This window comes from Plectrocnemia conspersa, unplaced genomic scaffold (genome assembly GCF_051122295.1).
Source record: "Plectrocnemia conspersa isolate PC_06_02 unplaced genomic scaffold, ASM5112229v1 ptg000006l, whole genome shotgun sequence".
In the NCBI taxonomy this organism is placed as follows: Eukaryota; Metazoa; Arthropoda; class Insecta; order Trichoptera; family Polycentropodidae; genus Plectrocnemia; species Plectrocnemia conspersa.
This window is the reverse complement of record NW_028277170.1, coordinates 20512308-20531721: the sequence shown is the minus strand read 5'-3', so window position 1 is coordinate 20531721 and position 19414 is coordinate 20512308. Positions and strand designations below refer to the sequence as shown.

Below are 19414 nucleotides of genomic sequence, written 5' to 3'. Positions count from 1 at the left end.
ATATGTATCCTGACACTAATTCACATACCATTCTTATCACTATACCGTACTTTGTGAGCTTACTGGGGTTGTATACGTGAAAATTTAATCTTCCACACCATGGGATCATACCCTCATCCAGAGATATGTTTTGGCTTGGTTTGTACATATTTTTTAATCTTTCGGAGAAATAATCAATTATTTTTTGTACTTTGAACAGTAATCCTACATTATCAGGAACATTTTCATTATTGGAAAAACGCAGGTAACGTAATATTTGATAAAACCTATTTCTACTCATGGTTTTTGTAAATATCAAGGTTCCTATTAGTGGATTTATTGTCTAATACAGGTGTAATGAGCCTTTTTTTACCAGGCCCATTAGCAATATCAACTCAAACCAATTTTTTAATTCTGGTACCGTTACATCCACCCATTTTTTAGATTTTATTTGCAGTTTGTATCTGTTGATGTGTTGATTATGGTGTCTATTCGTTTCTTCTGCAATAACGGGAAACAAGTCATCTTCAATAAAGTTTTGTGTCTTGTAAAGTGTCTTCTAAATATTTTTCTTGTTCATCTTCCTCATTGCTCATGAGCATCATAGCATGTGGACGATTTCTTTCATGAACATAGGAGTCTGAATCACTATCACTATAATTTTCATTGTCAGTTGGAATATCTATATATATTTAACACTATATTAAATAACATAAACTGTAATTATTTTCACGTAGATTCTACACTCGTATCTAACTAAAAAAAATGTTTTATAAACAGTTCGTAATATTTTTCGAATATTCACTCGAGCACACGAAAACCAGATGCACTTTACACGATAGTATAACTTAAACTTAATTCTTATCCATAAGTTTTTATGTGTATCGTGCTAATAATTCAAAAATAATAACTCGAAAAAATTCACACTTTCTAAAATAATGTGTCACTGAGATTCGGTATTTCCAGTAAGCCAGTATTATCTGACGGGAGATAATATTTACTCACAAAAAATATGTTGGAATTTCCTTATAACAGGATAGAAAAAAATACAATAGAATCTTACTAATCTGACAATCTTGAGATTCTCAGTAATCCAATACTATCTAATGGTTAATGATATGATAACTTTTTAGTGTCTTGTACTTTTTATATATGTACATCGTATTTTTTAATTTTATGTAATTTGACATTATTTCTAAATAAACCTATTTACCCAATAAATTATTTTTAAATATACATATTTATATGTTTGTGTATAAAATATCATATTTTATACACAAACTGGATAAAAGTTTTTAGAAATTTGAAAAAGTTTGAGAACCGCTGGTTAACTCAATTTAAATTATTTTTATTTAAATTCCTAGATTACTTGCTCTTATAATTTTAAAATCATCAATCAATTTTAAAATCTAATAATAAGTAAATGTAATAATTAATTTCTATTTCTGGCGAACCACATGTTGAGAACCACTTAATAATGGCTTGAATTGATGCATTGTTACATTTATAACATGTCTAGAAAAATTTGTTAAAATATTCGGACCACATCAAAAGATACATAAGTTTGTCTGGTAGTGAAACTGCCTGATGAAAGAAATGTAAAATATATTTATAAAACCTTCGCATTTGTCTAAATATAATTAAAAAAAAAAAATTAAAATAAAACGAAAATTCATACATTTATTTAGTCATCTCTTAAAAAAAGGCAAATAAAACACTAAACATATATTTTTAATTTGACATGGAAACGAAAACATACACAGAACGCCAATTGACGTATGCGGTGTTTAACTTTCGGCACACTTAGGACGCCATTGGCGTGAGCGGTAGGTAAAGTGTTAAAATACATTTTTTAATTTAAATATAATTATTGAGAATCATTGTTAATACATACAAGCAATGCTTAATAAAGCATATTCCGTGGAATATTTACACACAAATTACGTGTATGTAATACCTGCTTTTGTTTTTACTTCGCCAGCCATCCCTATCATAAAAAAGCGCGTTTATTTATCTGTTACATAAAATAATTATTAGACGGTATTGTTTGCTTTTGCTGAGATAAAGAAAATGTATTTATTTTATATTGCACTTCTCTAACGTATGTTAAGAAAGGTTCATACTGCTGGGACAGACTTTATACATTTCTTATTACAACTATGACTTATATGTTTCAGCAACACCGAGACGTTACTGCATCTGTTGAAAGGCAGCTTGGGAACTGGCATCCTGGCCATGCCGAACGCGTTCTCGCACTCAGGATACGCAGTAGGAACTGTAGGCACCATCATCATCGGCGTGCTGTGCACCTACTGCATTCATATGCTGATCAACGCGCAATACGAGCTTTGCGTGAGGCGCCGTGTGCCCAAGATGAGCTATCCTCGCGTGGCAAAAGAGGCTTTGCTCGAAGGCCCTGGTTGGTGCAGGGCCATGGCGCCCTACTCCGAAGTAGTGGTCAACGGCTTCCTGCTGGTCTACCAGATCGGCACCTGCTGCGTCTACGTGGTCTTTGTCTCCGAAAACATCCGCTCCATCGTCGAACACTACCTGGAACGCGAAACCTCAGTCAAGATCTATATGACCGTCATCCTGCTTCCACTCATTCTGATCAACTGGGTGCGCAACCTCAAGTTTTTGACCCCATTTTCCACCATAGCCAACGCTCTCACCGTCGCCAGTTTTGCCGTCATCCTTTACTACATCTTCAGCGTAGCGCCGTCGGTGGAGAACAGACACGCCTTCGGCAGACTGGCAGAATTTCCACTCTTCTTTGGAACAGTGCTCTTCGCTTTGGAGGCCATTGGAGTCATGCTGCCGTTGGAGAACGAGATGAAGACCCCCCAGTGCTTCGGTGGCACTACCGGAGTGCTGAATCGGGGGATGGTGGTCATCGTGATTCTGTACGTGGCCATGGGTCTCTTCGGCTACTTGAGATTCGGCGACGAGGCGGCCGGGAGTATCACGCTCAATCTACCCACCAAAGAGATGTAAGTTGCATGTCTTCATTCACTTTGTCGGCACTTTTTTCATTGAGAATAGAGACACAAAACCTTTTTATATATCTTTTGGATTACATGTTTATCTTACGATGTTTTTCAATTAATTATTTAATTAATTACTGTCACAAATTGCGTTTTATTGTGACTCTGTCGTTGAGTATTGAAGCCGCTTGAAGCAAAATTTCAATCGATAGTTGTCGACGGAATTCTGGGATTAAATACATACCTTTATCCTGCCGGTAGCATCGTTGATTCGGTCGTACGTGATCGTGCTCAACACCGACCGCAATTTTGGGGTAACAATTTTCACTGTGATGAAGATTAGTTTGTGATTTATTTGTGAAATTTGTAACCACTAATTGAATACGGCAAACTGTCAGTGCAGTATATTGAGTTGATGCACTTGAACAAATTACCTTTGCTTTTATATTATACGATACGAAAATAAACGCATAAAAAATTAAATTATATTTCTCATATTTTTTTCTTAACTTTAGATATGACAAATTTAAAGTTTAACGAAGTGAAGACTTGATGTAAAATAAAATTGTAAGCCATCATATATTTGCATAAAAGTTTATAGTGATTTGCAAAGTTTTGTCCAATTCTCGTCTGATCTCGATTCAATTTCTTAGTGTTGATGTTAATGTCCGAATGAAATTTGAGAAACCACAGATCAACGTATTTTGAAGGATCGGAAAGTAACAAAGGTGGTCCGACAAGTTTGATGAACAAAAGTGGCGAAACTGTATTGATCTTGAACGAATTCTTATTAGAGTAATAATTAGATCTAAATTAGAATTATAGAATTTATTGCATATATCAAACGCAATATTTTTTCAGGATGTCTTTTCGAAAATTAATTCGTAAATACTACAAATCATTTATTTTATTTAATGGTTGTCTGATTGACAACATTTTTGCTATTTAGCATCCTTTTCTCAATTGACTGTTTCAACGTGAAATAAAATTTTGAGTCAATAGATAATGTTTTTTAATTTTTCGTGGTGTGAAATTTAAAATATGGTCACAAAATGCATTTGCATTTGCACTAGAGTCAAAAAAGCATGAGACATTTGCGCTTCCTTAAATCTAGCCAGAAAAATGCAAGTCTTTTAATGAAATACTATGCATTTTAATGAAATCAAAACATTAAAAAAAACAATCACTGACTAAGCAAATGTTGTTCTCACCTTCCTGTAAAAAGCTGAAATTACGTCTCTGATACAAAACCAGACATTTTCATGTTATCCCACAAATAAAATTCATAAAAATGTCTCGAATCTATCGCGAAAATATTTTTAAAAACATATCATTTTAGTGAAATTATATCGGAATACATGTTCACCGGTAGATATATATTTTTACCAGTAAAATATAATTTATCTGGCGGGTGCTATTGTGATAAAATTAATTTATAGGTAAGTTAATTTATTAAAAGACATTTTAATATTTTAGTACATATCTATTTTTTTAAAACAATGTAAAAGGAAATTCAGTAGTACTTCTTTCTTCCAATGCCGCAGGGCTGTTTCTAAGTGTACATCTTTCAAAGGATTTCTTCATCTATGTTTAATAAAGTTCATTACACTGAATGACCTCTTAACAATATATACAGCTGTTGCGAATCGAAAGTTTACATGATGTATTTTGATTATTTTATAAATTTTGATGCATTTTTTTACACATTTTTGAATTTATAATAAAAAAATTATATTTTTTTACTTTCGTTTTCCGTTAATATTGTTTAAAAATACAGATATTATAAAACTAGAAACGTATGACTGCGTAAATTTGGGGTAAAGTGTATTTTTTCGTCGTCCCAGCAGGTGCATAATGGCGCGTCTCTAACTCAACACGTGCGCATGACCTATTTTTTTGGTTCTATTCATAGAAAGGAATTTTTTTGTTTTACTTTTATAAAATTTTAACAAAATTATTTCCATGTAATTTCACTTTTATTTTTAATAAATTCTTGTATTCTGCCTGGCATCGATAAATACAGATTTTAAATTATTTTAAGATCGAACTTCTCTTCCCACACTTTCATGATATGCTTTTTCAGCTCGGCTAAATTTTTTGTTCGTTTTTTATTTTATTGTTGTTTTATGATTGTCTATAAATTTTCAATTGGGTTCAGGTCAGAGCTGTTTGCTGGCCATGTTAATTCTTTGAATTTTGTTATTTATAGATAGAGGATTGATTTAGTGAAAGTTTGAATGTAAAAACTATAATTGGACGATAGAATGAGCTCGATGACATGGCGCAAAATCGTCTTGCAAAATGGGTTCAGCAGTATGTTGAGAAAGTTTTTCAAGGGTTGGAATAAAGTCGTTTTATACAACATATTTATCTATTTTCACATCCATGGTGCCCTGGACGAAATTTACAGAGCCCAATCCATACGCTGTCACGCACTCCCAGATCATCACATAGGGTGAGTGCTTGATGAATCGATTAATGCATAAGGGATGAAATCTTTCTCTCTTTCTACGGTGCACAGTCGCTTACTATCTGCTCCAAACAGATTGAATTTGAATTCATCGGAGAAAGCCACTCTTCTCCAATCTTCGACGGTCCAATGGCGACGAGCTTTTGCCCATTCAAAGCGATTTTTTTCATTTTCTCGCTTTAAATCCAGCTTCAACCAAACGTCTATTCACTGTCCGTCTCAAGATATTCAAGTTTGAAGTATATTGCAATTCTGTTTGTATTGCAGCAGCAGTTTTGAATCGATATTTCTTATGATATTCTTTTTTCTGCGGTTTTCTTGAGCAGACATCATACGCTTCCGATCACTCTAGAATTCCTGTTTCGAGATATTTTTAATAGATTTTCTAATAGCAGAACCACTAAACCCCACTCTTCGCGCTATCTCTAGAATTTAAGCTTTTTCTTCGGATATGCTATTATTTTAGATTTTAACCGTGATCGACATGATTTTGCGTTTGTCTTTACATAACCGAGGCTGACGTGCAGCTGAGGAGGCTTTACAAGTTAAAATATCTTGTAAATTATTACTACAGATGCACTTGATCATAAAAAAATACAATAAAATATGTTTTAAGGAAAGAATACATTTCAATAATATAATTCGTGAACTATTGCCTATGAAACTTTCAATTGCCTACAACTGTAGTTGTAGGAAAAGAAAACTGTTGCCAATTCTTTGAATTGACTTGATTCTTTCTCAACGAATAACTCTGACCAAAGATTTTTAACCGTGGTATTATTAAAATAGTCTTTAAATACTTTTTCATGACTCATTTCAATAACGCATATTTGACGTCAGCCCAGTTAATTAAATTAAATACTGAAAATGATGTTAATCTTCTTTGTAGTCCTATGAAATTTTCATCTGACGTCTGAAAACTTACAAAAGAGAGTTTTAAAAAAATTCAATTTTTCGAACCTAGATTTCTAGATATAGAGACTCAATGCACTCTATTATTTTAAGCTTTAATTTAAATTAGAGGTGTTGTTTATATTTTTTTCTAAGAAATCGGCAAAAAAAATAGAGAAAATGCCATTTTTTACTTCTGACACTAGGTTTTTCACTATATTTATTAGTTTGTCTATGATGAACACGATTTCTTTATTGTTAAGTTACTTTTTTGTAGTTGTTGCTTCATCAAACTAATAAGTGGCAAAAAAGCCTTTAGAAATAAAATTGCTCCTTATATATAAACGTTTTTAAACTTTTCACTTAAATCTTTATAGTTTACGTCCAAAACGAATATAATATAATCAATTAATTCATAAAGTAATGGTTGTAATTGAGGAATAATAATTGTTTTTCGATGTTGATTTTACATATGGATTTGAAGAAGTTCAACAATTTACTGTTGATATTAATTTGGTTAGTTTTTGTCACATCAATACTTTCGTCCAAACATAGGATCTTATTGATGGATTTACGTCAGATAAACTGACTTATTTCGATAAATTGTATCATAACAAATTTTATAAATTCATTTTTTGTGTAAGGTTTTCGATCTAAAAATGTTCAACTAATTTGTGGCAAAAATGTTTTTTTAACTTTATCTTCATGAATTTTATAATGTCTTTTCATAATATATGGTTTTATTTTATTAATGACAATTTTACAAATCACACAGATTGCGAAAACAAAGTTTAACTTAACATACATATATTATATAAAAAATAAACAGAAAATAAAAAAACACTTAATATTATAATTTATTTATTAATGCATGAAGATGTTTCTTTTAATTTATTTAAGAAACCCGTTACAGTTTTATTTTTGCGGATTGTCCTAGAAATAATATTATACAAATTAACACACATTAAGTACAAAATTTTCATAGCTGTTTTCTTATATCTAACTGTCCTTAATTTTTCTCTATTTCTAGTATTAAATTTATGTACAATTTTATTTTTTTATTAAAATACTCTGATACTAAAACTATTTTTTAATTTTTGAAAAATTGGTTCATTTAATTTATTAAACATATATCATATTTTCGCACAATTAGTAAAATAGGGCAATATGATACTATTGTAATTTTTTTTGTGTTTATACTCAACATATTTTTCATTCTGGATAATTTACCTATTTTTTCACTATTTTTTTTATATATATATAATTACAAGGTTCCTTAAAATTTTAATTAAATTTTGTATTTACAATTACTCCTAAATATTTTATATTATCAACTTTGTCTATAATATAGTTACCTATAATTATTTTGATATTACTATCTAACATATTTTTATATTTAATAATGATACATTTAGTTTAAGTACAATAGTTTCAATTTAGACCTCTGTGGTCCACCGTGAGATATTAATTTCTCTTTGGAATATAGATACTTTATTTTATCAATTTGTTCTATTTTATTTTAATAATTATTTAACTATCTTAAAACTATTTCACTTATACCGATATTCTCTAATTTTTTAAACATTATTATTTTGTCTATTGTTTCAAAGACTCTCTTAAAATCCAAGAAAACTTGAGATTCGAATATAAGCAAAATTTAAAGTAATTAATAAAAAAATGAACTTTCCCAATAATTTAAATATGAAATTAATTGTCAGGTTCACGGACTGATTCACGCAACCTGTCAATCCGTATGCGACCCTGCTACCGCGCGACCAAAAAATGGGCGTTAAACTGGTTCGTGTTAATGTTGTTGGCCTAGCACGGTTGTTTGAAGCAGTGCCATTTCAATAAACGCTTCGATGCGACTCTTGAGATTCGAATCCAAGTAAAATTTTCAGGAAATAATGAAAACAAAAATGAGCTTTCCCAATAATTTAAATATGAAATTAATTGTCAGGTTCACGGACTGATTAATGCAACCTGTCAATCCGTATGCGACCCTGCTACCGCGCGACCAAAAAATGGGCGTTAAACTGGTTCGTGTTAATGTTGTTGGCCTAGCACGGTTGTTTGAAGCAGTGCCATTTCAATAAACGCTTCGATGCGACTCTTGAGATTCGAATCCAAGTAAAATTTTCAGGAAATAATGAAAACAAAAATGAGCTTTCCCAATAATTTAAATATGAAATTAATTGTCAGGTTCACGGACTGATTAATGCAACCTGTCAATCCGTATGCGACCCTGCTACCGCGCGACCAAAAAATGGGCGTTAAACTGGTTCGTGTTAATGTTGTTGGCCTAGCATGGTTGTTTGAAGCAGTGCCATTTAAATAAACGCTTCGATGCGACTCTTGCGATTCGAATCCAAGTAAAGTTTTCAGGAAATAATGAAAACAAAAATAAGCTTTCCCAATAATTTAAATATGAAATTAATTGTCAGGTTCACGGACTGATTAACGCAACCTGTCAATCCGTATGCGACCCTGCTACCGCGCGACCAAAAATTGTGCGTTAAATTGGTTCGTGTTAATGTTGTTGGCCTAGCACGGTTGTTTGAAGCAGTGCCATTTAAATAAACGCTTCGACGCGACTCTTGAGATTCGAATCCAAGTAAAATTTTCAGGAAATAATGAAAACAAAAATGAGCTTTCCCAATAATTTAAATATGAAATTAATTGTCAGGTTCACGGACTGATTAATGCAACCTGTCAATCCGTATGCGACCCTGCTACCGCGCGACCAAAAAATGTGCGTTAAACTGGTTCGTGTTAATGTTGTTGGCTTAGCACGGTTGTTTGAAGCAGTGTCATTTAAATAAACGCTTCGACGCGACTCTTGAGATTCGAATCCAAATAAAATTTTCAAGAAATAATGAAAACAAAAATGAGCTTTCCCAATAATTTAAATAATAAATTTATTGTCAGGTTCACGGACTGATTAACGCAACATGTCAATCCGTATGCGACCCTGCTACCGCGCGACCAAAAATTGTGCGTTAAATTGGTTCGTGTTAATGTTGTTGGCCTAGCACGGTTGTTTGAAGCAGTGCCATTTAAATAAACGCTTCGACGCGACTCTTGAGATTCGAATCCAAGTAAAATTTTGAGGAAATAATGAAAACAAAAATGAGCTTTCCCAATAATTTAAATATGAAATTAATTGTCAGGTTCACGGACTGATTAACGCAACCTGTCAATCCGTATGCGACCCTGATACCGCGCGACCAAAGACTGTGCGATAAGCTGGTTTTTGTTAATGTTGTTGAGCCCAACACGGTTGTTTGAAGTGTTGCCATTTAAATAAACGCTTTGACGCGACTCTTGAGATTCGAATCCAAGTAAAATTTTCAGAAAATAATGAAAACAAAAATGAGTTTTCCCAATAATTTAAATATGAAATTAATTGTCAGGTTCACGGACTGATTAACGCAACCTTTCAATCCGTATGCGACCCTGCTACCGCTCGACCAAAAAATGTGCGTTAAACTGGTTTATGTTAATGTTGTTGGCCTAGCATGGTTGTTTGAAGCAGTGCCATTTAAATAAACGCTTTGACGCGACTCTTGAGATTCGAATCCAGGTAAAATTTTGAGGAAATAATGAAAACAAAAATGAGCTTTCCCAATAATTTAAATATGAAATTAATTGTCAGGTTCACGGACTGATTAACGCAACCTGTCAATCCGTATGCGACCCTGCTACCGCGCGACCAAAAAATGTGCGTTAAACTGGTTCGTGTTAATGTTGTTGGCCTAGCACGGTTGTTTGAAGCAGTGCCATTTAAATAAACGCTTCGATGCGACTCTTGAGATTCGAATCCAAATAAAGTTTTCAGGAAATAATGAAAACAAAAATGAGCTTTTCCAATAATTTAAATAATAAATTTATTGTCAGGTTCACGGACTGATTAACGCAACCTGTCAATCCGTATGCGACCCTGCTACCGCTCGACCAAAAAATGTGCGTTAAACTGGTTTATGTTAATGTTGTTTGCCTAGCATGGTTGTTTGAAGCAGTGCCATTTAAATAAACGCTTCGACGCGACTCTTGAGATTCGAATCCAAGTAAAAATTTGAGGAAATAATGAAAACAAAAATGAGCTTTCCCAATAATTTAAATATGAAATTAATTGTCAGGTTCACGGACTGATTAACGCAACCAGTCAATCCGTATGCGACCCTGCTACCGCGCGACCAAAAAATGGGCGTTAAACTGGTTCGTGTTAATGTTGTTGGCCTAGCACGGTTGTTTGAAGCAGTGCCATTTCAATAAACGCTTCGATGCGACTCTTGAGATTCGAATCCAAGTAAAATTTTCAGGAAATAATGAAAACAAAAATGAGCTTTCCCAATAATTTAAATATGAAATTAATTGTCAGGTTCACGGACTGATTAATGCAACCTGTCAATCCGTATGCGACCCTGCTACCGCGCGACCAAAAAATGGGCGTTAAACTGGTTCGTGTTAATGTTGTTGGCCTAGCACGGTTGTTTGAAGCAGTGCCATTTCAATAAACGCTTCGATGCGACTCTTGAGATTCGAATCCAAGTAAAATTTTCAGGAAATAATGAAAACAAAAATGAGCTTTCCCAATAATTTAAATATGAAATTAATTGTCAGGTTCACGGACTGATTAACGCAACCAGTCAATCCGTATGCGACCCTGCTACCGCGCGACCAAAGACTGTGCGATAAGCTGGTTTTTGTTATTGTTGTTGAGCCTAACACGGTTGTTTGAAGTGTTGCCATTTAAATAAACGCTTCGACGCGACTCTTGAGATTCGAATCCAAGTAAAATTTTCAGGAAAAAATGAAAACAAAAATGAGCTTTCCCAATAATTTAAATAATAAATTTATTGTCAGGTTCACGGACTGATTAACGCAACCTGTCAATCCGTATGCGACCCTGCTACCGCGCGACCAAAAATTGTGCGTTAAACTGGTTCGTGTTAATGTTGTTGGCGTAGCACGGTTGTTTGAAGCAGTGCCATTTAAATTAACGCTTCGACGCGACTCTTGAGATCCGAATCCAAGTAAAATTTTCAGGAAATAATGAAAACAAAAATGAGCTTTACAAATAATTTAAATATGAAATTAATTGTCAGGTTCACGGACTGATTAACGCAACCTGTTAATCCGTATGCGACCCTGCTACCGCGCGACCAAAGACTGTGCGATAAGCTGGTTTTTGTTAATGTCGTTGAGCCTAACACGGTTGTTTGAAGGGTTGCCATTTAAATAAACGCTTCGACGCGACTTTTGAGATTCGAATCCAAGTAAAATTTTGAGGAAATAATGAAAACAAAAATGAGCTTTCCCAATAATTTAAATATGAAATTAATTGTCAGGTTCACGGACTGATTAACGCAACCTGTCAATCCGTATGCGACCCCGCTACCGCGCGACCAAAGACTGTGCGATAAGCTGGTTTTTGTTAATGTTGTTGGCCTAGCACGGTTGTTTGAAGCAGTGTCATTTAAATAAACGCTTCGACGCGACTCTTGAGATTCGAATCCAAGTAAAATTTTCAGGAAATAATGAAAACAAAAATGAGCTTTCCCAATAATTTAAATAATAAATTTATTGTCAGGTTTACGGACTGATTAATGCAACCTGTCCGTCGGTATGCGACCCTGCTACCGCGCGACTAAAAAATAATGTTTTTGGCCTAACACGGTTTTTTGAAGCGGTGCCATTTAAATAAAATCTTTGACGCGACTCTTGATATTTAAATCCGAATCGAAAGTAAAATTTGCAGGAATTAATAAATACAAAAATGAGACATCTTTACTTATTATTAAAAAAATATTAAAAACTCTGATAATATATTGTTTTTTCACTTAAATATAAATACTAGAACATTTAACTTCAACGATTCCTAAGTGCTGTCTCGAAACAGCATGAAAACAACTTAATGATTCTTAGATTTGTAAATAAAATTAAATAAAATAAATATTGTATAAAAAGGCATGCAGAATAACAAATCATGACAACATTAATTTTGAAAACATTTATTCAGTTGCTCCCAAATATTTGTTTTAAACTACATTTATACTTGATTTTTATCCTCAACTTCATTACAGCTGATAAATATCAATAAGATGCGAAAGCATCAGTTTCACTACAATCTCTTTAACATACCACTGACGTTATGTTCCGGCAATTCTCCGTCCAAAGATGTAACTTTTTATATTCACGTCTACAGGTGTATACGTTCGGGTGATTGCCTTTGACCTTAATTTCAATTTAGCTAAAAAAAGTCGCAGATTTACATATCATATGTGAATAAGAGAGCAATGTATAGAAATTATTCGCCCAAACGTACGATATGATTCATTCGACATTTTATTACCTTGTACGCAGTATACTAATTTGTATTGAACTATTTAGTTTTTACTCATAGGTACTGAAAAACAAGCCTTTACTCGTTCAATGTCAATGTCTAATCTTACAGAGATTGGGCGGCTAGGCCGAGGTTCACCTTCCAAAAATAAAAACATCCGCAACGCGTCACCAAAACACAACCTAGGACAAGGCCTCTTCTGAGAATTAGCTTCATTATTTTACATAGATCATTGTGGCTATTTTTTAACTGGAATTCATTCTACCGATGGTATTTTTCCTGGTTATGTGAAATATACCAAACCACCTTCTACCGACCTTCAAATAAATATCTACCTAATATTTCTGTATTATTTTGTGATAGTGGTCCATATTTAGATTTAAAAATTCGAATAAAGATGTATGTACATAGTTTTTATAATAATGTTGATGATTTCAGATTGGCGCAGACTGTGCAGGGTGCCCAGGCGTTTGCCATCTTTGTAACGCACTCGATTGCCTGCTATGTGGCAATTGACATCACCTGGAATCACTACATCGGACCGCTAGTCACTAGCAAGAAGACAATTTGGGAGTATTCGGTGCGCACAGGACTCGTCATCATCACCTGTGAGTATATAGCCCCCTTTGAACAATTTAAGTCTGACGTCACGAGTTAGGTTACACTTCACATTAAAGAGCTCCATTATAGCGACAACACGTGAGAGGTCCACACACCACTATGGTTTTTTTCAGCCTTTGAGATTCGAGTGTACGTCGCTTGTTATTCCTGAACGCTCTGCTGCACACTTTCAATATCTTTATTCTTTGCATACTGAAAATGCAAACTTCTAAGTAAGGTTTCAGCAAAGGATTCTTTGCGTGGAATTTTTTTTTTTTTGTTATTAATTTATGGATAAGCGAAAAGCTTAACTAATAAATAGATGGTGATGTAAAGCAACCAAAAATAAAATATTAATATGCTCAAATAGTTTTTATAGTGACAGCAATTTGCTCATCATACTCATCGGTGTTTTGAAATCAGAGTACAAGCGACAATAAACCACTAGTAATTATTTTATAAATAAAGTGACAGGGTGCCTTGTATATAAAACTAGGACTTTTAATAAGATATGATATAAATGAATAAATAAGTCATACTAAAAATATTTCGTAAGAGAGTTATATACTTTCTCTAAAGAAAATTTAACTGCGTGGTTGATTTCACAAATATATTGCAGAAAAGTGTGCAAGATCTTAACATATTCTAAATGTTGTTCAACTAGTTTTGCTGGATGCTTGTTTCGATAAATCTTTATTTCATTATGTTATCATATTTTTACCAATAACTCATAAGTTAAATGTTATTTTTGTGTATACAATTTTATTATTATTAATATTTATTCCTAGTAAAGTTTTTTTATGAGATTTTATTAGCTCGCGGTGTTTTTTATTCAATTGATCTAAGTGTTCGATAAGTGTCTATTTTTAAATTTCATTGTAACATCGAGTGTCGGACAATGAAGGAGCATTTGACACTATTATTGATATAACATTTTTCTATGTTTTTAATATTAGAAATTTTATGTATGACTGAACTACAGTACGAAACTTTATTTTTATGTGTTATTGTTGTGTTATTAGTTTATTTATTATATTGGTATAAATTTCAATATTGGTTAATTTATTAACAGCAGCTTTTCTACAATAAAAAACTATGTCGCACTATGCGGGTAAGAGCATAAAATGTCCGTCTCGTAATTTAATTAGGAAATTACTTGTTCATATTGTATACCATTCCCTTTCGATCGCTCGCGTGTTATGTGACGAGAGTGAGTGAGATGAAGTGGGCGTGCGGAGCGCATGTAACGCACGCCTTTATCTCTCACTCACTCTCGTTACTTAGCACGTGAGCGAGCGAAAGAGACTGTATCTCACCGTATGCGCATTTGTAAACAGCATATTTTATGCTTTTCAACTGAAAAATCTCGATCAACTGTCATTAACCCAATGGATTTTTTTTCGTTTTTCAACATTATTTCGAAATCAATAAATGAAATTGCGTTTGATAAAATGAATCACAATTACCTAGTAAAAAATATTTAATTGTGAAATATCAGTTCATTAAGTATCAAATATAATTTTTAGAACGATATAATACTGGAGTACCGCAGGGATTTTAGTTGAGTCCGTTGCGATATTTATTGCTCATTAATGATAATGACATAGCAAATTAATCGCTCGTTTTATTATTATATTTAGAAGACTAGATAATTTTTAAAATTATCTCAATTCTTTATGGAAGTGAGATTTTAATTGTCTTTTAATGTCATTAAAGGTCGCACAATTTTCTTTTTATTGCCTTGGATATCGATTATTTATTATTTTAAAAGCCCCCTTTTACTAAATATATCAGTGAGACGCTTAAAAACGCCTGCTACTTTATAAGCACTCTTTATGATGCGCTAGTCCGCAGCATATTAGAATCTGATTCTGCTACATGGATCCAATGAAATAAATTGTAGCTAGAAAAAGAACAGCGTACATTTCTTCGGTATTTATACTTAAAGGAATATATGTAAGTAATATCGATTCCTGTTTGCCAGTGATTTTATTTTGGGAGCGCTGAATACGTTTCATTGTCAACTCGCAAAAGTTTTTATGTAATTGAAGTCGATAAATGTGGACCTCGGAGGGCAGTCATAGTTCTCGATCGCGTCCACAGTTCTTATCTGTAAAGGATAGGACTGGAGCAATTGCCAACTCTCTTCTGGCAATGGCCGTCCAACTGCTCAACATCTTCTCACACACATCTGTTGATTTAAATTGTGTTTTTTTAATGTTTTCGTGTTTTTAATTATATATTTTTAAATTGTTTTTTGCTTTGGGCCATCTTAAGGCATAAGGTTAATACAAGATGCTCACGAAAGCTTAAAATCTAATGTGCTACTTTAATATTTTGTTAATTCAAAATTTTAATTTTATTAAACATAAGTGACTAACAAAGATTTTCATAGAAAAAAAATATGTAAAAATGACATATTTTTAATAAGATTAGATTGAAATTAACTTTACGTCAATATTTCAATTTTAACATTTGATTTTTTTAAACTTTTTACTATTTTAAAAAGAGCTTTTTAATTTATAAAATCAAAAAAATATTATATAATTTTAATGTTTTTTATTTATTATTTCTTCAGTTATATATGTAAATATATAACTATCTGGGGTACCCCAAAATAGTGAAGGATCGACCGCCGTACATGTACGGCGATACTCCTCAAAGGGTTAAAGACAAAGTAAATCCAGTCGTCAAGATCGGACTATTGCGTTGCTCTATTTGCTTTTTTACGCATTTTAAATATGTGTAATATAATCTTAAATAATACTTTAGATATGTAATTAAAAACGAATTTTCATCATATGACTCAATAATGCTCAAGGCATATTTTTACATTTAGCTAATTTCTTAAATTTGGACTAAAGGCCGGATGTTAAAATTTTAGATTGACCTCTAACGCAGCTAAAAATATTTTTTTATATTTGTAATGAAACTGCAAATTATTCAATAATTTTCAAAAACTTTTTAAAAACGACGAAACACTTTTCTTGCATAATTTTCGGTAATTTATTTTAAATATTTATTATATATTATTAGGCCTTTGTATTTTTTTATATCAATACAGAGGCCTTCAGTATTTTTTTAAAAATTACTATAAAATAATATTTGTTATTTCTATTTATTTCGCATGCTTTAATTTATTAACATATTTTTTTATAGAAATAATTTAAGCAAATTAAAAAAATATTATGTTAAATAATGTTTTTTTTATTTATTGTATCTTCAGTTATATATGTAAATATATAACTATCTGAGGTATCTCAAAATAGTTAAGGAACGACCGCCGTACATGTACGACGGTCCTCCTCAAAGGGTTAAAGGCAAAGTAAATCCAATCGTCAATCGTCTTAAATATGTATAATATAATCTTAAATAAGACTTTACATATGTAATTAAAAACGAATTTTCATTATATGCCATTTTAATGCTTAAGATATGTTTTTACATATTGTTATTTCCCTTATATTTGAACTAAAAACCGGTTGCTAAAGTTTCAGATATTTTATACATATATATATTGACCCCTAACGTAACTAAAAATATTTTATTATATTTATAATGAAAGTGCAAAAAAATTATTCAATAATTTCAAAACCGTTTTCTTTCAAAATGATAACGTGCTTTTACAGGTTATGAAAAAAAAAATACGAAAGCTTCAAATTCATCATTCTAATTACTCTCCAGATCTTCCGCTAAAAGATGTCTGTTCGATGCAACCTTTTTAGATGGTTTAAAAAAGAATAATTACGATGAGGTAATAACAAAAAAATATTTGATAAATTTTACTAAAAAAAAACTGCTTTTTTCATGCGAGAAAATTTTTAAGAGTTAATATAAATTTTTAATTTTGCGAATATTTTAATTATTTTTTTCATAAGTTTTGAGTTTCAATTGATTTTCGCAAGATTTACAGAAAGATGATATTAATGTAAATATAATATGTAATGCGTATAAACACAAGGACATTTGAGGACTGTGAAAAGAATAATAATAGTAACAAAAATCGATATATTCAGCTCATATCAATAAACAGGTAAACAAGTATAAATTGTGTATTGATAAAATTATAAGTGTGCTAGGTATTATTAAGTACGGTTGGATAATTTTTGCTCTGTCGTGTAAACAAATGTGTCGTTTGCGATTTATCGAATCATAAGCAAAATCCGTATGATTCAATTTCACTGATGTTTTTGATGAATTCAATACATCTGTATTACATTGAAAAGAATAATACATATACCTACTTTTCAACTAGATAATTATAAATACAGTTTACAAAACTAAAAGAACCACAATGTACACATATTTTACATTAAAAACAGTCACGTATTACACAAGAAAAAAATATTAGGTTTTGATACCAAATTTGATCAATCATTACCATCACAAGGATGTAGGAACAATAAATGTTACATTTCATCCATAAATATTTTATGGTAAGAATCGGTAGATGGGTTTCTATGCAAAATCCTAGAGCAGGAGTGTCAAATTTTTTAGATCTTCTAGGCCGCATTGTCTTACAAAAAGTTACCAATAGGACCTCATATATAACCTATATTATCTATTGGTCGATTACAACTTTACTTTTACATATTATTTTTAATGTGAGTAAAAATCAATATGTGTAAAGTGTATTTCAAAGATGTGCTTTATTTTTTATGTGCTTTATACATGAACAAATAAACGTATTTTTTAAAAGAAATGGCATAAACAAAGCATATTCTTAAGTGCAATGTATTTTTCATTATGTAGTTCTCAACTTATCTAAGTCTAATAAAGACACTTGAATAAATAATTCTTAAAATTAAAAAACTGAAACAAGTGGACGATGAATTTTAGCAGCAGAAATCTCTCTTTTGCTATTGAAAACGTTTTTGACTATTTTTACTATCTTCTCTAAATATTTACTGTTTGTTGCAGATTTGTTGGCTGTGGCTGTACCGGCACTGGACCTGTTTATCTCGCTGTTCGGAGCCCTGTGCCTGTCTGCTCTAGGGCTGGCGTTTCCAGCACTTATCCAGTCGTGTGTGTGGTGGAAGTACCAGACTAAGACCGAGCGTTGGCTGATGGGCATCAAGAACGGCTTCCTAGTCTTGGTGGGCATCTCTGGTCTGATCATTGGCACTTACACCAGCCTCGACGCCCTCGTGCGTGAATTTTCCTAAACGTTCCTATCTCCGTCGTCCGACGCTTGCGCCTAGTGCGCCTATTTATTTGCCATATATCGTCTAGTTTTAAATTTAATTATGTAATATTTATACACAATGTAACAGTACCGTATTTAATATATTGTGACAATTAATGTAACGAGGCCGTTTTACTCACTTTCCCCTTACGGTCCAAGGTGTTTGCTGAGATTTTAGCGCCCTATAGAGACCTTCGTATCGTAGACGCAATTGAATGATTGGACGTAATTCTGCGCGAATTTAAAAATTAACGTAACTATAATGGCTTCCTCTCTCGGGGAGCGGATGCAATTTTCAGCCGATCGAGATTTCCGTGGGCACGCACGTCTTTTCGAACGCGACAATTGTGCTAATATGCCAAATTTTTTGATGAGAATTGAATGCCTCTGACTGAGAATGACGATGAGGAAATAATTGATGGTTCTCAACTGAGTGGACTTTATTACTATTGATTTTTAAAAACATATACATAGACTACCTCACTTTTTACGAAAAGTTTAAAATGACAACTTAATGAATCTTTTTTCTTTCATTGAAATATTTTCATCCATTTGCAAATCAATTATCATCTTATTGTAATATCTGGAGTAATCTTTTTGTTTATAAGAACAACTAAATGACTTAGTGAGCCACTTTCAGTGCAGTCAAAAAAAAAATATTTCTTGTCGGTTGCATTTAATCATCAAAACTATTGTAGATCTTCTTTAGCCAAACGCATTTGCAATAATAGTATCATCTTTTGTAATGCAAGTGAAAAATATCTGCCATATATGCAAATTTGGCTAGAAGAATAAATTTAAAATTAGTGCAAGTTATCGGGTTAGTACTTTGCCCCTTAACAGTTATATGAGTATGCTGAGAGCCCATTTCTTCAAAAAGTACCTCAAATATACGACTCCCTTTTACATTTTTAATTTTATTATATTGGAAAGACCATCATACAGTTTTCGAGATAATA

General features: G+C 32.3%; 1 protein-coding gene across 1 annotated transcript in view; it reads left to right on the top strand.

Moving 5' to 3' along the window:
* The window catches only part of LOC148234477 (proton-coupled amino acid transporter-like protein acs), a 51507-nt gene extending 32930 nt beyond the window's left edge, over nt 1-18577 (top strand). The window contains exons 6-8 of the mRNA XM_088188403.1: nt 2157-2969; nt 13109-13278; nt 18191-18577. Coding sequence (XP_088044529.1) covers nt 2157-2969; nt 13109-13278; nt 18191-18435 — 1228 coding nt within the window. The 3' untranslated portion in view covers nt 18436-18577. The remainder of the gene's footprint in view (nt 1-2156; nt 2970-13108; nt 13279-18190) is intronic.
* Nucleotides 18578-19414: the final 837 nt, after the last annotated feature.